Genomic DNA, 21096 nt, shown 5'->3' with positions numbered 1-21096 from the left:
CCAATATCATGGTAGAGGCGGAGGCAATACATCCGAGTTAGTGCAGCTGGATGGAGGAAGGAAATAAGGAGGGGCAAAGAACATGTACTAGCTCTCTTGTAAGCAGTATTTCTAGGAAGCTACCATGCAATAGTTTGATTATATTTTATTGGCCTAGATACATTTAGCTGGCTCCATCTAGCTGCAAGGGAGATGGGAAATGTAGGCACCTGCCCAGTTACAAATTGAGGTTCTATCCAGAAAGGGAGAAAGGATACTGAGGTAGACAACTGGTAGTTTCTATCAAAGGAACTAAACAAACTGATCTGACTGCAAGTAACCTGTGGTGTGTTTCTGGACACTCATTTAGAATGATACTTTATAATCTTTCTCCATCACCAGATAGAAGGTTGAAGGTTTCTTCACGGCAGAGACTTGATCTACCTTTGTATTCCATTTGTCCTGCAGTGCTTCAGATATGATTGACACTATCAACATGTTTTTGGAAGTGAATATGATATCATCTTAAAGCAACTCAGGAAATCATTATTAGCAAATATTGAAGAACAGTATGTATGATCTCAATTTCTCTCACTGGATTATGAGATTCTCCAGAGTGAGTAAATCACTGAATTTCTCTAGAGCACTGAAGGTTGACTGTAAATGGGTATTAAAAGGTGTTAGCAGTATGCCTCCAGAGATCTCACTAACGCCTAATGCAATCAGAGAAGACTTCAGTAAGTGGGACTTGGGTTGGTGAAAAGCCTTTATCATCACTGGTAGGAAATTTATGGTATTTGTATGGCACTGTATTACATTCTCTCATCACCGCATGCCATCTTTATTTTTATAGATCAAGAAATGGGAGGACCAGAGAGGGTAAAGATATTCCACTTAGCAAGTGGCAGAGCAGGAACTAGAAACCAGGTATTTCTAAAATAAATGCACCTGTAAGGAAGAAAAGAGATTTTTCCATTTCAGTAAAATTAGTATCTTTGTGGAGAGGGCCACAACATTCCTTTGTTTTCACTTTCAGGCGGTCGATAAAGTAAAATTGGGAAAGGTAAGGGCAAATCATTTTTCCTGATTCAACTGCATGATTCCTACCTATCATCACTGCGACCAGTAGCGGCTTTGTAAAAGACTACGATTCCCAGCCTTCCAGAGGTACCTCCGGGAAGACTTGGACTCCCAGCATGCTGTGCTTTGGAACTCGGAGTCCCAGTAGGCAACGCTCCTCCTCGCTTCCAAAGTGCCCTCGAGACTACAGTTCCCAGCATGCAGTGCCGCCCTCTGTTTCTGGCTCCCCGTCGGACCCTTCTTCGGAAAGATCTTTCGGACTCCAGAGGGCGGATCCTGGAGTCCCAGCCCTCTTTGGGGGACGTATCGGTGGGGCAGTTCTGTCCGGTTAGGCCTATCCTGGCTAAACCTAAAAGGAACGGGTTGGGGCTTGGGACGCGCTTTGCTCAGGCAGCGTTTGGGACAGCCCCAATAGAGTCCTCCAGGGGCCTTCCTCCCTTTGAACTGCGGTGGCGGGCCGCCTCACTGTCTCCTGCACCCCTCAGAGTAGGGGCCGCCATCACCATGGCCCCGGCTGCTAGTCGGCCGTGCGACGGCGGGTCGCGGGACATTCTGTGGCGCGTGAGTACTGCGCGCACTGTGGCCTGTGCTCGGCCGCGGCGGGGTCGGGTTGAGCGGGCGAGCGTTGGCCGCGCGTGCGCGCTAGTGCAGCGTGGGGAGCGCGTGGGGAGGGGGCAGTCCGAGGGTCTGATAACCGTGTGGTGGGGGGGCCTCCTGAGTGGTAGCTGGTTACATGGTGGGAGGGGCGTGCTAGGGAAAGCTGGTTACGGGGTGTTCGCGTGCGGGATGTCCTGAGTGCAAACTTGTTACGGGCTTAGAGAGCAGTATCGAGTGGAAGCTGGTCAGTGTCGAAGGGAAGACTTGTAAGGGAATTAGGACAGGGAATAGGGAAAAGTTCTATGCAAGGGTGACCTAGCAAGTGCAAAATAAATAATTTGTTGATTACTTGGGATAAGAAGTAGGAAGAACTGTTCAGAATTGGAAATGTGGCGTGGCCTTAGCAGATTCTGGGAACTAGGTAAGCCGGCAGGTATTCTTTGTTAAGTTAGAGGAACGTGTGCATTGTTGGGGCTGAGATGAGATACTTCCTTCTTGAAGTGGAATCACCAGTTCTGCATCCATTCTGTGTAGGGAAAAGAGAAAAAGGAGTAAGATCCCTTTTAGGACAGTGCTTGCATCCCAGTGGTACTGCCATTTACCGTGTATCCCAAGTGAAAAACTTTGTTTTCCTAAGTCTTAGCTATTCTGTAGCACCTATATTATCAATCACCAGAGGCCTGTAGATTGTATTTAAGAGATGTGGCCGCAGTTTTTTCCCGTTTTCTTTTCTCATTGCCGTTGCTTTCCTTCACACACTGACTGTAAATCGTTGGCTGTGGCAGTTGTAGCGGACTACCTCCTGCTTGTCTCCTCCTCCCAAGAGTACTGTCCTCTCACCTCCATCTTCAACATAGCCACTTTACAAACAAGGGCGTTCAGCCTTCTAAAACATAAATCTAGTTGTCATTTGCGTGCTTAAAACCTCAGTACCTCTTCTTGTATTCACTTCCTCAACAGTAAATCTTGTGTCTCTTGTATGGCAGGCATTGGGGCATGAATGTGATGCAGTAGTCCAACAGGAGTACCTATCTAATAATTTTAACCACAATTACAATATACGGATAATGTATACAGCTTTTAGATATTGACATATCTATCAGTTAAACCTAGAGAAGAGAGTATAAGTTGCTGTAAAATTAAAGACAATTCTCCCTTCCCCAATGCGATATTTAAAGTAACACCTGACTTTGGACTAATGCAAACATCAGTTTACTGATAATACAAGATTCTGTAGTGGTATGTAATGTTATCAATAGTAGTAAACATTGGGGTTTATATATAGCCGCATGGACTATGTTCTGGGTGTTAATATTTTTGATGAACATCTTGTATGAAAAGAGGATTTGCATAACTGAAATAGTTTAACTAACTTCATGGTTGAGAGATTTTTAAATTATTTAATTACAGGTTTAATTGTTTAATTATAGGTTTTGGGCTGGAGGATAGTTGCAAGTATTGTGTGGTCAGTGCTGCTGCTGCCCGTCTGTACCACAGTATTTATAATCTTCAGCAGCATTGATTTACTTCATCCTATACAGTGGCTGGCTGGTAAGTGATACTCAGTTTGGGGAAAACAAATTTATAGGACCTATTTTTCAACATAAAACTTGCAGTGTGTTTTAAATAATTTATTTTAAGTTACTGTCTGTATTGATTGACATGACAAAACATTTATTTTGAGATAATTATTAAAGCATTTTCTTCCTAATATAAACCACCTTTTCATTATATAACAAGATCAGTAAACCTGCCAGAGATTATAGATTATAATATGAACAAAATGATCATTAGAAGACCACATAAATGAAAACTTAGTTTTTGTTTGTCTTTTTGACAGCTTTGAGACTGACTGTCTTTTTAAAAAAGAGAGCTGTTACTCTTACCTATTTAAAAATTATGGGTAGAAAATATGACACATATCTCTTTTAAAAACTCTAAAATTAAGAATACCTCATTTTTATATTGTGGCTAATGAGAAAGTTGAGAAGAGAGAAAAGGAGGAAAAAGTTGAAGGCTAAGGAACAGTTAAGTGCAAATATTGGTGAGGAGGGATAGATTGGAGCAGGCTAAATGTTTCTCAGAAATCTTGGACACAAAATTAAGTTCATTAGAATATAACTATGCTAATTATTAATAGCTACTCATCGCTATCTACTGTGGGCTGGGCACATGCTACCCGCTTTAATAATATTACCTCTTATCCTTCCTACAAGCTTGTGTAATAAAGAAGTATTATTCCTACTTTATAAGCGAGGAAACTGAGACTTGGGTTATATAAGGCTGTGCAGCACACACAGCTAGTGAGTAACTTAAGTACGATTAGAACATTTGTCTCTGACTTCAAAGCCTGTGTTTTTCCACTGTGCCACACACAGTTAAAAAAATAAGAAAAGAAATGTTCCCAGAATAGGTTTTAAAGTCTTTACAGTCTTGCCTAAGGCTTAGAAACCCAAATACTTTTGAAATTCTTTTGATTTCCCTCTCAACAACAGCAATAAGTTTCTCTTGCTTTGGAAAGTGGGAAGTGTGTTGATTTAATTTTTTAGAAGAAAATGCCAGTTTTCAAGGAGTAAATAAGCTTTACCTTGTAGCCTTTGGAGATACTGCTGCTGAATAATTAAAGTCATATTAAGTTTTTTGTTGAGACATATCAGTCACTTCTTGGATGGGTCCCCCAGGTCAGATGAAATTAAGGCTAAAGTCAGTGTGGGGATGGCCAAGTATTTCTGTAAGCATCTTGCCGAATCTGCATCACTCAGGGATCTTGGCTGTCCAGCCTCAACCTCAGAGTATTCAGTACTGCAGTCTGCAGCCGTTACTAGTAGTTCAGAATTGGCACTGAAGATAAACACTTTTTGCTATTTTATTGCCAGAGGTTCTCTCACATTAACGCTTTCTGTCCAGATTGGATCTGAATTCTTATGCCATTTTTCTCATCAAATTTTACTTGTCCTCTTCAACTTTTGCTTCACAGTCTTTTCAGAGAAATTGTACTCTTTCCTTGCTTATATCCAGGCACCTGAATCAGCTCTTTCATTCTTTTTAGCTCAGTATAATACATGGGTTTAATTATGGATGCTTAATAAATATTTTTCAGATTTGGTCAGTGAATTACACTTTTAAGAATGGTTTCATTATTAAGTCAGTCTGTTCAGCAGATGTAGGTCTTTTTCATTTTCTCTTGTTCATGTTTTAAGCATAATGTATACATACTTTAAAATTTTCCCGTATTTTTGAAATGTGATATTGATTGTTGAACTGCTGCAAATGTGACTGGTTAGTATTTCACAGGGATGTCATGATGTTTTGTAAATTCAGCTTATTTAGATGACTTATGGATTATGCTATTTCCAAAAATACTTTTTTAGCTATTAAGGGTTAATTGCATGTATTAGAAGAGAGATAAAAAATATTTACATTTTAAAAAGAAACTTTGTTGTTATATTACTGAATGTGGTACTTCTCTGTTTCACATGGTGAAGTATTTTTGCATATAGCAGTATCTTGTCTGATGTTAACATCTGGGTCATCGAAAGGAAATTCTAGTATAATGTTAAAGGACCCAGATCTCAGTCCAAATAACTCACACTGCAGTTCTTAAGTTGATGTCCTGTAAGACCCATCAGCAGTGTATGAATAAATTCTTAAAGAAAACTTTTAAAATTACAAATGTGGTTCACACCCCTTTTCTATTGCAGTATGCTGATCATTGCTATATGACTGAATGAACTTAACTAATTCATCTCTCTTGTGTTTTAGATTCTTTCAATGATCTCTATAGTTCATATGTAATCTTTTACCTCCTGCTGCTGTCTGTAGTAATAGTAATAATAAGTATTTTCAATGTGGAGTTCTATACAGGTGAGTTTCCCAATGTTAATCGTCTTAAAAATAAGTTTATTTTGCTGAGGGCTGACTCTGACTTTTGTATGTGGGTGTGTATAACAGAGGCTGTGTTTTGTGCCATTTAAAAATGCATATAGAATGCTTTGAATTAACTTAAAATTCATTTGAATACTAGGTTCTCTGTTTTAAAATATATTTAGAGCTTATAGGACTAATATTGTGTGATTCTACTTTATATATGTGAGGTATCTAGAGTACTTGTCAAATTCATAGAGACAGGAAGCAGAGTGCTAGTTGCCAGGGGCTGGGGGAGGAGGGAGCAGGGGATTGGTTTAATGGGTACAGAGTTTCAGTGGGGGAAGGTGGGAAAGTCTGGAGATGGACGGTGGTGATGGTTGCACCACAACGTGAGTGTACTTAATGCCGCAGAATGGTACGCTTAAAAATGGTTACAGTGGTTAACTTTATTATGTATATTTTGCCACAATAACAAATATTTTAGACCTTTTAATGGTTCATAGCTGTTGTTGAAGTTGTGATGCAGATGTATGATAAAAATAACTCATTTAGAGGGTAGGAGATCAGGACAAGGTGATTTCTAAGGTCCTTTTCAAATAAAAATCTGTAATTCTATGATTTTTCCAAAAAATTAAAAAATATTATGTTTTGCCTCAGGAAAATCACCTGCTAAATTCCAGAGCTTTTTATTTTTCTCATTTTTCTCTCCTTATTCTTCCTGCCTTTTCAGATTCCTTAAGTCTGTCCTTAAGGTACAAGAAGAAACTTTTTTGGACACTTCTGTTTTGACTATAGCATCATTCTACTTTTTAACTCTTCAGTAGTTCCTTGTTAAATATGATATACAATTTCACATCCTATTGTGGCTGTTATAATGTGTAGCCTTTTCCTTCGCTTTCCTAATCCCTCACTACTGGCTGATGGATCTCGTTTACTGTTGAAGCTGTACAGAATTCCCTGGCTTATAGCATGTGTTCTTTCACACCCTCCTACGGGCCTGGGTCATCTGGATGTAGAGCCCAGACTGGGGCTCTGCAGCTAGCCGTTCTTAAAGCCTGACTGGTCACTTTGCCTCAGTCCATCAGCATCCTTCATGCGTTTACTATGTGCCAGGCATTGTGTGAGGATAAGAGATAAATGTTATGGTCCCAGTTTTCCCCCAGATGATTGCCATTAATGGGGAGACACTAAGCATCAAACATATTCTAGTACAATCCACTGGATAGTATAGGAGCATATAGGAGCACCATTTATCCAGCCTGAGAAGCTTCCTGGAGGAGATGACACTTAGACCAAGCCTTAAGGATGAATTCTATTAAGTAGACAAAGAAAGAAAATTATGTTGTAGAGAAAACGTAGAGGATATAAGAAGGCTTAGTGATATGAGAAGGTTTGGTGTGTTCAGAGTCCTGTTAAGTCAGTTGCATAGTTAGCAGGCCCTCGTGGGCGTTTTTTGGGGAGTAAAGCTGCCACTTCCCCAGAGTGTTAAGCATCTAAGTCCTCTACTTCACACTTAATTTTTTAAGTCCCTACAGTCCCTTAACTTGGAGTATATTAAAAGAAGAATGAGTACATAGGTAAGTCAGGGAATCCCGAGCTAGTTGTTTTAAAAGGTCACCATCTCTTATTACCCAACCACTCTCACCTCCCCCAGCTTACTTCAGAAAACTTTATTGTACTTATTTTTGTATTCATTGTTGTCACTATTTACCTAGTTTGTGGTTTATTTTTCACAAATAGACTGTATATATTGGCAATTTCAAATTCTGCAGTTAAGATAACATGTTGGAGGGGAAACACTGTCTTTTTAAAGCCATTATTTTTATTCTTTTATGGCACTTGGAAGAGGGCTAGGGTACGTGCTATCTGAGCCATCATGTCATTTTAATTAAAAAGAATTAAAAAATGTTGATCATGCTGTGCTCAGGGTTCATCTCTCCAGAATCTTTGTTTTTTTTCCCTTTTTTGTGCATCTCTTTGTATTCAATTTTTTTTAGTATTTTACATTGACTGTGGGTTTTTTCCTGTCCTTTGGAGTGTTTGTGCAAGGATGAGAGGGAATAATGTAGGTCTTCTAATGTCATATGCTGGGGATTATAAAGCCCTAATCATGTGTTTCGTTTGCAGTTGTGCCTTCCATTCCCTGCTCCAGACTGGCCCTGATAGGGAAGGTCATTCATCCTCAGCAGCTCATGCACTCATTTATTCATGCTGCAATGGGAATGATGACGGCTTGGTGTGCAGCAGTGATAACCAAGAGTCGATACAGTTTCCTTGTGGTTTCCTGCACTAGTACTGAGAGGTAATATTAAATACATTTTCTCTAAGGGACCTTGTATAGTTAGTTACTAAGCCAAAGGGGACTTGTATAAGTTAATAGTTTATGGACATTCTTTGCTTTCTGGGCTGCTACAGAGGTACTTTTTTAATATACTGTATAACCAATGTTTTTGATGTTTTGTTTGTTGAATTCAAGTTCTTAAAACCATTTATTCTATGTAACACACTGTTAGATACTATTGAATTTATGAGAGCGATTCATATATAGGCTAAGCTCTTCGAGAGTTGACACCAGTAGGAGAATTTAGACATGGACACAAATGGATGTAGTAGGAGAGAAATAGGAATGTATGAGAGACAGGATGTAGTAGGAAGAGAGTGAGATGTGCAGATGAGACCTGTGGGAGTTCAGAAGGCAGAGAGGATCCACACATGGCCTCTGGGAGGAGATGTATTAGGTTGGAGTTTGAAGGAAGGGTAATATGGGAAGAATTATGAAAAAATTGTGAAATAAGTAAAGCTACTTTGTTTAGTAGAGTAATTTTATAATTTTGAGACACAGTTCTTGAACACATGGCATTGATATAAATTTCAAATTGATATTCTCACTTTAAAAATCAAAAACCATTACTGGAGTAACCCTAAATTCTCTATTTTCCACTGGCTTTAAACAATGTTCATGAGTACTACTGGATACTTGATTTTCTTTTGTCCGCTGGTTACAATTATATAAAGCAGCTTTTTCCCTGAAATGATGAATTTTCTTTAGTCAAAAGGGTCTCTGTGAAGGATTGCTCAGCTGTAAGAGACAACACAGAGGGAAGCCCAAAGTTATGGCACCTCTGTCAGGCATATAACATTTATTTATGGTTCCTCTTGGTCCGGATGCAGTTTACCAACTCATAAGCAATGTGGCCACTATAACAGGGGACATTCTTAGCCTTACCAGATTTCCAGAGGAACAGAGCTAGAGAGTTCACTAAAGGTCAGATTCTCATGTATCAGGGGTAAAGGGTTTCATTCATCTTTTGTCCACTCTTAATCTAAAGTAGAACTATTTTGTTAGAATTTGGGGCATTTGTTAAGTGATTAAGTCACAATTTTTCTGTCAGTAAATATTGAGCTTAGAAGAGTAGTCTGTGGCCCTATTGAATTAATGACCTACCTTTCTGCCTCCAGTGTAGACAGCCCTGCTGCACCCACCTGCATAAATGAGTATCACCTTTTTTTCCTATTGGCTGGAGCATTCATGGGCTATAGCTATAGCCTCCTGTATTTTATTAACAACATGAACTATCTTCCCTTTCCCATCATACAGGTAAGATAACACTTGAGCATTACCTTATCTCAGAAATTGGCAGAGTTAAAATTGCCTTAGTAAATGTATATATAACTGGCCTCATTAATTCAAGATGTGATCAGCAAAACTTAGAACTGAGATCCTCAAAATGGCATTTGGAGAGGAAAGATTCTGTCTTTATGAGACTTGAACATGTGTTTGAGACCTGTCGCTGTCCTTCCTGCTGCACCCCTTGACATACTGCTTTGCTCCTTCTCTCCCTGCTAGGCAGTGGCAGTTGCCGTGACCTAGCAGGGCTGGGGAAGGTGATGATGATATTCATGCACAGTACCTCTGAGCAGCTGCCATTTTCTCTCTGAGCCTAAGAACCTCATGAGCTTGAGGATGTGCAAGTGAGTGCAGAAAATGTCAGTTACTGTCTCAGATCCTTTTCAGAACAAGCCATGATGTGTATCAATAAACAAAACAGTTTTGCCTGGTTTGAGTGAGACTGGCTAAACTGTCTTTCAGTTAGCTTTTTAAAAATCTAATTTGGTATGTGTGCTGTCTTGAACTCTTAACCACCTCTTCTGGCAGAAGACAGAAAGATCAGTCAGATTTCTGCTGTGGCTTCAACTTCTCCTTAGCCCTGTTCCCACTCTTCCTGACAGTGTTGTTATTTGCTTTGTTCCCACTCTCTGGCAGGCTGAGGACTGGGCTTTGGAGCAAAAGTTTTAGGACCACCTCCTTTCCACTAGGACTGAGTCTGGTGACGGGGCAGGGATAGCAAATGATGTGTCATGAGAGTGTGAGTATGAGAGTGGTGGTTTAGCTAAAATCTTCACATGCCTGTTGCATCCATGAGAACAATCTGATAAAAATACAACTACTAGAAAGAGATAGTGCTCATGGAATAGAATCTGGTTCTTACCTTCCTGCAGCCTGTGTGTATATGAAGGACGAGTCTTGTTTAGAAATTCTTCATACCTTGTGAAGATGAATTAAAAGCAGAGGATCAGCTATGCCACCTCAGAATTTCACAAAGAGAAAAACCCCAAGTCCTGTACAGAAATATGTAAATATCTTTGATCCAAACCTAATTATGAAGATAGGTAATGAAGAAAAGAGAATGTTAGAGAAAAATGAGATAACCCCAAAATACCTTGTTCCTCCATGGACCTCAGTTGAAAGTGACTATCTGTTTAAATTCAACATCACAGATGTACAATAGAGTAAACATAGCAGTCCAATAATTGACAGTGCTGATTACTTCTTTCTACCATATAATGTCACATCTGTAAAGTCTGATTAGTTATTTTCTTCATAATTCCTTTTAATAGCATTTAGATTTATTCTTACATCCCTGAAGTTTATTCTCTGATGGTGATAATCAGCTTTGGCATCAGGTTCAACTTTGGCAGAATGTTGACTTTAAATATGGCCATTCCATTTTTGGCCAGAGTGTATTTTGCGGGCATCTCTTGTAACCATGAGTGTACAGTGGTATGTGGTCTACCCAGTTGGGTGCTGTTCTCCAGCCTGGGGATGGTTGGAGCAGGGATTTTGCTGGACAGGTGCAGTGGAGTATGGGAGGTGAGGATTTTGGCCAGAGTAGTTGAAATGGTGGATCTCTGTGCCTGGGAGCATGCTTTCTAATCCTTCTGATTTGTAGCGATCTTTGTCTAGCTGGGTGGATTTGCCTTCCTAGAAGACTGAGGGGGAAAAAGGACACCATAGCTTAGGTTTCTTTCATTAGCCCTAAGGGCCTTGTGTTCAGTGTCTGAACTTCTCTTAGCATTTTAAGTTGCTGTGGGAAGCAGGATCAGTTGTAGGGAAATTGCAAGCTTGGTGTGAGAAATCAGGCCCATTTCTTCTCTTGAACCTTCATAAAGTCATGTGATGGTTATAACCACTCACTTTTTTTAACCATTGAAACTGACCAGAGTATGTTAGACTTAAAAAAAATTTTTTTCTTCAAGCAGTAACAGCTCATATCATCATCATCATCATTTTGGGTGCTGCCTGTCAGCCAACTTCCTAAGTTAAACACTATACATAAAATGAAAGTTCTCTTGGGCCTCTCTGGCCAGTCTCAATCTTTGTCTCAGAGATAACCATCATGACCAGTTTAGTGTAAATTCTTCCAGACCCTTTACTATGCATTTACATATATAGTACCAATAACATTATGTATATTGTGGGGTGCAATTTCCATAAATAGTTTTATATTGTGCATATTATTCAGTAACCACTTCTTTCATGTAACGATATGAAAAATTAGATCTTTTAAAAAATCTAATTTTAATCACTTTGCCATTTGTATTTCTTTTAACTTGCCTACACTACTAAAACCAGTTCTATTGCCCTTATCAAATTTCAGTGACAGACCGATAGTGAAAAGCAGAACATTAGCATGAAGCAGGAGACAAAATAGATCAACACCGAGACAGGGCTTGACAAGCTCTAGGTCCCCAAGACTGTTTGGAAGTATGAAATGAGATAAAATTTATAGAGCCTGCACATAGTAAATATTCATTAAAGGGTAGCTCATAGCCACATCACAAAAGAAGCCCAACAAGAAGTTGAAAAACACTTCAGCTGAGAGCCAGAAGAGGGTATATTAGCTCTTCTCTATATATCTGCTGAAATGTCTACCTGCTTCCCTGGCCTCTCTGGGCCCTAGTGAGTAATGGTTGATGGGAGAGCTGCGGTAGGAATAGTATAGGAACTATATTCTTTTTAATGGGGTTAGGGGTTGGTTGAGGTAAGAAGGTGGAGCACTTAAGCTGCACAGAATAGTGCAGGTCTACATTTTGGACTTTGAAAATATCTGAATAAACCAGGTTGCTTGAATCTATGCTTTTAGTGACCAAGTATTCATAAGGGCTGCTTTTTGTAGGAAACTGCAGACATGGTCTGAAGATAAAACTTCCACCTACATACTGTAATTCTTTGCTGTTCTTTAGCTTCTGAAATTCCTTAAAGAGCCCTGATACAAGTACAGAAGAAGACCAGAATTTAAGAAGTTCATGTTTGGTTTGTTAGGTCTCCTTTAGATTCTTTTTAATAATTTAAGGAATATTTTTTCCATTGGTATTTTGGGGGCAGGGAGGGGAGTTGGGCAGATAACCTTGTTTCACAAGCAATAGTTTTTTTCAGGAAGAAACATTTCATATTTTTTCTTATTAGATTCTTTTTCTCTTGGATTGTTAGAATTGGAAGGTGCCCACTAAGGAATTATTTAACTGGTTCAGCCTTCTTATCTCACAGATAACTAGAGGGAGATGCGATTTGCTAAGTGTTGTGCAGAAAGAGGAACCACTAGAACTCAGGTTTCCTGATTCTTAGACTGGTGTCTTTGTCACTACCTCCTATTTTTCTGCAAACAGAATTAAAAAGTTTTTAGTGTAGAGGGAGTATACACTATCCTTAAAATTGTAGGCTCTGCGGTCAGCCTGCTTGGATTAAAATCTCAAATTTTCCTTTTACTAGCTGAGAACATTGATTAAGTTACTTAATCTGTGCCTTGTTTTTTTTTCCATCTGTAAGATGGGGATAATAATAGAACCTCATTCATAGGGTTGTTGTAAGGTTTAAATGGATTAACGGTTTAAATGTGAAGTGCTTAGAATAGTATCTGGTTCATGGGAAGTACCCTTTGGCTTACCGTGTTAGCTGCTATTGTTGTTATGTTTTTCGTACTTAACTTCATCTCCATAGATAGTCCTTGTATAAGAATAGATTGATACTGTTAATTTTCTCATTTCAGCAAAATGTTACATAATGTAAATATTAAGTATTTTCATGTCAGAAATAGTTTATTATTTTTACCTCTGGAATAAACTTTGCCTTTTTATGCAGTGATTATACTTTTTATATGAACTGTTAAAGTAATATGTTTGCTTCAAAATAAAGTAGAACCTCTCTTTGAATGTGTCATTTGATTCTGCTTTTCTTTTTCCACAGCAGTACAAGTTCTTGCGCTTCAGGAGATCTCTGCCCTTGCTAGTTAAGCATAGTTGTGTAGAATCGCTGTTCCTAACTAGAAATTTCTGCATTGTGTATTATTTCCTAGGTAAGAATTTCTGCTTTTTGATACAGTGTATGTGTTAGTAACTCAGAAAATGTTACAAAGTCATTCTTGACTGTATTTGTGTTTCCTACATTTGCAGATATGTGATTAGCTCAACTGATTCACTGTTTAGATTGTCAGAGTATTTTATTAAGAGAAAATATAATTAAAGAAAATATGGCATATACACACAATGGAATATTACTCAACCTTAAAAAGAAGGAAATCTTGTCACATGCTACAACATAGATGAACCATGAGGATGTTATACTAAGTGAAATAAACCAGCCACAAAAACACAAAATACTGCATGATTCCACTTGTATGTGGCATTTAATGTAGTCAGACTCTTAGAAACAGAAGATAGAATAGTCGTTGCCAGGGGTTGAGGGGAGTGGGTAAGGGGAAAATGGTTAAGCTGGTAAATATTTTTATATATTATTTACCACAATAAAAAACGATCTTCTTCTTAAAAAAAGAAAACGTGCATTTGATCATTACTTCGTAAATGTTAATATACTCCTTCTTGTAACTTTTTGTAACGTGGTACTAATATGCTAGAAATAACCTGCTGCTGAGGGAACCTTGTATAATTTATTAACATAAATTTTAAGCACAAAAATATAGCTTGTTTATTATAATGAACAAGTTGAATGGAAAATACTAATCTCAATAGAAACAAATAATATAAACACAATGCAACATTCTATAATACTGTTTTTAGGTTTCTTCTTCTATTCAGAAGCAGAGTGTTCCCAGGAAACCTTTCCTAAGCTGAAATGATGTGAAGTGAAGAAGCAATTACCATTAACTAATATACAGAATTTTTTGAGCATTTCCAGACCCCAGAAAAGAACCTCTCTTAGTTTTTGCCTGAGATGCCTTAGGACACATCTTGCTAAAGGATGCACAAAATAAATCTAGATAAAGCACAGATACTCCAGACACAGTGATGCTGAGATACTGTCAGCTTGATGCTGAGATGCTGAGTGTGGTCCTGGGGGCAGAACTTGCTCACACCACTCTTGTTGCCCAGAGCACTCACTGCCTCTCCCTACCTGCCGGCTGCAAAACAAATGCTGAATGTGATTTTTTGCTTTTCACCTTTTTTCATAAAAGCAAAAATCCTCTTTGGATTCTTTCAGTTAGGGGAAACAAGTACTAATGTCAGTCTTTTGTAAAAGCAAATTGGCATAATGGTGAACTTCCACAAAATGGGGGATACCTGTTTAACGGTTCCTGATCCTACTTTTTCTGTGGAATACCTTTGCAAAGTTGTTTTCACTCAAAGTTGTTACAGGCCATTTTGTTGTCTCCTTTTTTCACCTGTAGTTTATATAGTCCGTTTTTCTGCATCTCTTACAGTTGTTATCCTACTGTTAGTACTTTGTTGTTTTGAGTTTGCCCACTGCAGCCGGGCTGGCTATTTCTGTAACTGGGCTGACGTAGCTGTGCCAGCATTTCCACGGCCAGCTTTTTCTTCTGTAACTCCATCTACATTCCATTCAAGTTCCATTTCCAGTGCTACCATTTTTCATTTCTTTGTTGTACTGTGGTCCTTTGGGCCAGTTTCTGCTTTCAGTTCCTAGTTTTTGTAAAACATCATGTGGGTTTATTGGTAGAGGAGGAGGCAGCATGATGACCTGCTTTGCTGCCTGTGCCTGGCGGGGCAGCAAGTGTGAGTGCCCAGTCGCCTACAGGTTTTGAAAAAAAGAATGTGACTGGTCACAGGTCATGGTGTGCATCTGTTATCTTCGTACTGATTTGTGTATTGCAATGCTAGATTTGTGTACTATAGTCAGTTGCTCACAGTTAATATATATGGTAACTGAAATTTGAATTGTGTTGTTGTGGGCTGGTGATTTAATTCAAATTGGACCTGGGCAAAGCAAGAACAGCCCTTTGTTTAGAAATTATTCTCTTTTCCTGCCCATTCCAACCAAACAATCTGGCATTTTGACTGAGGTCTTGGTGTCTACCTGGCCATCTCATTATCCTTATATTCCAAAGTAAGATTAAAACTTGTTTTATTAATTTTTTTATGTTCATAGCATGCTTTTTTTCCCTTCTTAGGCCATATTCCCAAAACTTGGATTAGCACCGCAATGGACCTTCATATAGATGAGTAAGTGATATATAAAAGTCTAATTTTAATTCTTTTGGTTTCCATCCTTTCAGATGTTTGCTACTTTCCAGATGTTTTGTTTAGATCTAACCTTTAGATTTTTTAAAAATTATGTTCATTTTTGAATATACATAGCTCACATACTTAAAATCCCCACGGTATATAAGGGGGATACACTGAAAAATAATCCTTTTGCCCGTCTAGTCACCCAGTTCCTCCCCAGAAATAAGCAATGATCATTTGTTTTTTTGTTAAATAAGCTTTTATGTTCCATTAGAGGGGACTTCTTTTGTTTTTCTCTTCAGTAATCACTGTGTGCTATGTTGTGGTAGACAAGTATAGTGCTCTGGCATTATTCTAATTTTGCCAGTGAGGAAACCAAAATAGAGCAGAGTCACATGACCAGTTGCAGGAAGTGGGGATTGAGTGGCAGCACTAGGGTGTATTGTTCTAGTTACTCCCTATGCACTTGCACATAGGTAAAGCTTTAATCTATATTTGGCAAATAAATGTCAGTTTTTTTGTTAGTATTCTTTTAATTATTCCACTGTGACACTCCCACACAGACTTAACAAATAATCAGTTTTGGGAAGTCGGAATATTGATGCCTAAGGGTGTTTGAGACATACAGTGTTGATTTTAATCTGTAGCTTCTACAAGTTCCTAGCTAAAAAGTAATTTTGTCTTCTGCCCAATTGCTAGATAGGAAACCAAATACATGGGTCATTTATTATATTGGCCTGGTTCATAAATCGGGTCAGATGGAAAGAGAAATAATGATATTTGATAGAAATTTAACATAATACATTTTTTCTCCTTCCACTTAAAAAATGTTTGTATTGCAGTGTCTGATATTCTGTTCTAATGTATACCAGGCCCTTGGTAAATGTTTACTCAAAAGCTGAAAATAACTTCATTTGGAGGGAACCTATGCTAGGCATTCCTAATACATGATGTTTTAAATTGCATAATAGCCCTAAGATGCAGGATGAAAAGATTATGCCGCCATTATATGAATGAGGAAATGGAGGGTGGGTTAGGTCAAGTGTTTAATATAATCGCAACACTCATAAATGGTAGAGTCAGAGGTTCTAATCCTGTTTTTATAATTGCTAGTTGTGTGATTGTAGGATTATGATGACTTTGCTCATTGATCTAGTCAAGATTTTGGTAAGATCCCATCTGCTTTATTTAGCATTCCAACAGTTTCTTAAATTATTTTTAAAGTAAAGATTGTTATTTGTACATAGTACTATATGTTCTTAAGTATTGTGAAACTGTTGATAGGGTATACAGGTAGAGCTGAAATCTGGTCCAGGAGAGGTGCTAGGCATATTGCATGGTTAAGTATCAAAGTTAAAAACAAAAAGAAAATTTTACCCAACCTCTAGGGGTTGGTTTATAAGCTTGGCTCATTCTTCCTCCATGGTAGATGACAGTGAAGATATGAAGCACAAGAAATTGAATGCTGGTTTTTAGGTCTACTCTTCCCCGAAGGCTCCCTTATGTACTTTGTAAGAAGATGCTTAGTAAAGAATTCTGTAGGGTACAAAAGGAGAGGACTTTAGCACTGTGATTATTTAGAAGTAAGATTTGTTTCTCAGTATGGGGCCCCATGTCTGTTAAGTGCTTAGATTGTATTTTTCACATTGGATTAAATAGTAATTTCTGCTTTCATAGGCAGTTTCACAGGCCTCTTGACACTGTGAGTGGCCTCTTGAATCTCTCATTACTTTACCATGTCTGGCTATGTGGTGTCTTTCTCCTGATGACTTGGTATACCTCATGGGTTCTCTTCAAAATCAGTGTCACAGAGGTTAGTATTGAGTTTTTTGTTAATAATTTCATTTTGGAGTACACAGATTTATTTTTAGTAAAGCACTGGACAGCGTGCTGTTTTACCCAAAACCATTTTGATAAATTGGTTGTTGGTATCTCTTCTAAGACTTCATTAAGGATCTATCATTTATAATCATCATTTACTTTGTACTTTTTTCTGAGGAGCAGTGTTAGTGTTCTTAATTTTTGAGCACTATATTAAATGAACTGCTTAGTAGTATGCTTTATCTACAGTGTAATTCTTTTCTGAAGGTCTCCATTTTTCTATTGAGCACTTAACAGATGGGCCTGAATTTTAAATTAATTTTATATGCTATTGATACAGATATTATTAAAATATTTAAATGTAAGGCAATAAAATGTTTGTTCTTTGAAGGAAGTTTTAAAATGTATATTGAAAAAAAGATTTTAAATGAATGGGAATTACATTCTTTATCATCCACATGTTTGTCTTAGTAAGTGTTTCTCTTTCATTTTACCATCTCTGTAGCCTTGTATCCTTCAGTGGCTTCAGAGAATTTTTTTTTCAAAAGTTTGTTTCTATCACTGAAAGCCATAGATCTAATAAAATTGGGAGAGTAACATTTTAGTAAGTAGTGTTTTGGGTACGTGTAATTTTGATGCAACCTAATTTTGCAAGGAACCGTAGGATGTTAATTTGGTTGTAACTGTCTCCTTTTATAATAAATTTCAATTGGTGCTAACTTACTGAATGTAATAATGTCACGAAAATAATCAGTTTTAGTTTTATAGACTTTGATTATATTTGATAGGCTCATCTGTTCCCTGTTCAACCACCATTTTCAGGAGAGTCTGATGAATGCCTCCCGAAAGTTTTAAACAGCAATCCTCCCCTCATCATAAAGGTACCAGAACTATGTATGCATTTTGTATGTTGACACAGTCATCTCGTCTTATCTTATGGAATGTACTTAATATTTAGCATTTTTGGTACTGAGACATAATTTTTGAGGCCTAGAATATTCTAATACTTGAATGTAAAAATCACCTACATGCTACATTGAATGCTGTTTGTTACTTTTTCAATTTTCATTCCAAATGACTAAAATGGAATTATAATGGCAATGTATGTATATAAGCTAAGCTATTTCTACATTCAGAAGAGATAAATAAATATGTTCAAGCATGAAATATGATATACAACCATACGCATTAGTTTTTCACAGATTCCCTATGGTAGCAAAACAAAACAATTGACTTTCTTTAATCATTGGATCAAATCATATTTTTACTCATGTAGTATTGGTGGCTGTTGTTATCAATGATAGGGCTTGGTAGTGTGCCCATATTCATTGAACGCTCTTAAAATAATAATAATGATAATGATCCTAAGATAGATTTTAATGAAAAGTTTAAAGAATGTGCAGTAAGTTTACAAATCAAGCTAAGTGAAAACACATCATTTTGATTTAAATTGCATTTTGAGATTTTAAAGCAATCTACAGTATGTGCGATCCTGTTAAGAGGTCATAGTACTTAGAAAAAAAGAATTGAAAGTAAATGGAACCCAGAGTTTGGATTACACTCTAGGAAAGTTATAAACTAATAAGAAAGTGATCCACTGAGGATCTCATTATCTTTAAATATCAACTATGACTAATTTATTAGATAAACAAAAAAAACCTCATTTGGTTTTCTAACAAATCTTTATTTACTGCTCAAATGTCATTTATTATTAGTTGCTTAGGGTATAATAATGAATAAGAGGTCACACAACCTAATAGAAAATGCAGACACACAAAATAAACTTGACTGTGGTAAGTGCAGTGGATACCACTTACTCTGCTTGGAACCAAAATAGGAATGCTTCACAGAAGTGATGGTGTCTTGAATGAAGAGGTTTGCCAGGAAACAAAATAAAGATTTTCAATAAAGTACAACATAAGTTGTGTGTCTGCTGTGTAGTAGGCACTTCCTTTGGGTATAGTAGCAAGCCAGAGATTGTCCCTGTGTCAGTTTAGTGGCTAAAACCAAATGAGACAAGTGAACAAGCAACTACAATACATTATGTTTAAGTGCTGTGGTTGAGATTCTGTGTGAGTATGTTGGTACAGGGGAGGCCAGAGAAGTTCCAGGAGGAAGAGATATTTTACATTGCCCACCACAGAAGTGGGAAAAAACACGGAGAGTTCTGTATTTTCTTATAGCTGGAACCAACAGAAGGTGGAGTAGCTTACAGGTGATAGAGGTGAGAAAGTTCTAGAAGTCTAGAAAAGAAGGTTATGCTTCTGAAAAGTATTTCCTTCACCAAAAGTTTCAACTAATTTTAGGTATGTAATGCTGAGTCCACGTCATGATTAAGATTTTATATGGATGTTAAAAAATTAAGTTATCTGTACTTTTTTCTCTTTTAGTATTTGGCCTTGCAGGACCTGATGTTGCTTTCTCAGTATTCTCCTTCACGAAGACAAGAAGTTTTTAGCCTTAGCCAACCAGGTATTGCTAAAAGTAATAAACCTTTTTAGGCATGTATGTGCAAAAAGTGTTCCACTTAGGTTTTGGTGAGAGAGATATATTTAATAAAATATCACACATCAGCAAGTCCATTAAATGAGGTACTAATTTAAATCTTAAACAATTAAGTATTTGCACTGTGGTGGTTAGAAGTTGTATTTCCAGGAAAAGTATTTTGTTTTTTATTTTTTTAATTTTGTATCATTAATCTACAATTACATGAAGAACATTATGTTTACTAGGCTCCCCCCTTCACCAAGTCCCCCCCACATACCCCTTCACAGTCACTGTCCATCTGTGTAGTAAGATGCTGTAAAATCACTACTTGTCTTCTCTGTGTTGCCCAGCCCTCCCTGTGCCCCCCACGCACTATACACACTAATCGTAATGCCCTCTTTCTTTTTCCCTGCCCTTATCCCTCCCTTCCCACCCACCCTCCCCAGTCCCTTTCCCTTTGGTAACTGTTAGTCCGTTCTTGGGTTCTGTGATTCTGCTGCTGTTTTGTTCCTTCAGTTTTCCTTTGTTCTTATACTCCACATATGAGTGAAATCATTTGGTACTTTTCTTTCTCTGCCTGGCTTATTTCACTGAGCATAATACACTCTAGCTCCATCCATGTTGTTGCGAATGGTAGGATCTGTTTTTTTCTTATGGCTGAGTAATATTCCATTGTGTATATGTACCACATCTTCTTTATCCATTCATCTACTGATGGACATTTAGGTTGCTTCCATTTCTTGGCTATTTAAATAGTGCTGTGATAAACATAGGGGTGCATCTGTCTTTTTCAGACTGGAGTGCTGCATTCTTAGGGTAAATTCCTAGAAGTGGAATTCCTGGGTCAAATGGTATTTCTATTTTGAGCATTCTGAGGAACCTCCATACTGCTTTCCACAATGGTTGAACTAATTTACATTCCCACCAGCAGTGTAGGAGGGTTCCCCTTTCTCCACAACCTTGTTTGTTGTTGTTTGTCTTTTCAATGATGGCGATCCTTACTGGTGTGAGGTGATATCTCATTGTGGTTTTAATTTGCATTTCTCTGATGATTAGCGATGTGGAGCATCTTTTCATGTGCCTGTTGGCCATCTGGATTTGTTCTTTAGAGAACTGTCTATTCAGCTCCTCTGCCCATTTTTTAATTGGATTATTTGCTTTTTGTTTGTTGAGGTGTGTGAGCTCTTTATATATTTTGGATGTCAATCCTTTATCGGATCTGGCATTTATGAATATATTCTCCCATACTGTAGGATACCTTTTTGTTCTATTGACGGTGTCCTTTGCTCTACAGAAGCTATTTAGCTTGATAGAGTCCCACTTGTTCATTTTTGCCTTTGTTTCCCTTGCCCGGGGAGATATGTTCATAAAGAAGTCACTCATGTTTATGTCCATGAGATTTTTGCCTATGTTTTTTTCTATGAGTCTTATGGTTTCATGACTTACATTCAGGTCTTTGATCCATTTTGAATTTACTTTTGTCCACGTCATGATTAAGATTTTATA

The 21096-nt window shown here is 37.7% G+C and overlaps 1 protein-coding gene across 3 annotated transcripts in view; it reads left to right on the top strand.

Annotated features, from left to right (window-relative positions):
* Positions 1 to 1256: 1256 nt before the first annotated feature.
* Positions 1257 to 21096, top strand: part of NDC1 (NDC1 transmembrane nucleoporin) — a 57583-nt gene continuing 37743 nt past the window's right edge. The window contains exons 1-10 of one of the 3 annotated variants that reach the window (XR_012130169.1): positions 1257 to 1620; positions 3087 to 3207; positions 5419 to 5520; positions 7651 to 7825; positions 8983 to 9121; positions 13049 to 13157; positions 15228 to 15279; positions 16960 to 17095; positions 17892 to 17984; positions 19494 to 19575. Coding sequence is in view for 2 of the 3 variants with exons in the window: in XM_017658483.3 (XP_017513972.2) it covers positions 1564 to 1620; positions 3087 to 3207; positions 5419 to 5520; positions 7651 to 7825; positions 8983 to 9121; positions 13049 to 13157; positions 15228 to 15279; positions 16960 to 17095; positions 17892 to 17984; positions 19494 to 19575 (1066 nt within the window). In the remaining variant the exon portion in view is untranslated. The remainder of the gene's footprint in view (positions 1621 to 3086; positions 3208 to 5418; positions 5521 to 7650; positions 7826 to 8982; positions 9122 to 13048; positions 13158 to 15227; positions 15280 to 16959; positions 17096 to 17891; positions 17985 to 19493; positions 19576 to 21096) is intronic. The other 2 variants (XM_017658483.3, XM_073233967.1) reach the window with 2 other exon arrangements.

This window comes from Manis javanica, chromosome 4 (genome assembly GCF_040802235.1).
Source record: "Manis javanica isolate MJ-LG chromosome 4, MJ_LKY, whole genome shotgun sequence".
In the NCBI taxonomy this organism is placed as follows: domain Eukaryota; kingdom Metazoa; phylum Chordata; class Mammalia; order Pholidota; family Manidae; genus Manis; species Manis javanica.
Note: the sequence above shows the minus strand (reverse complement) of the source record. Positions and strands in the feature narration are given on the sequence as shown.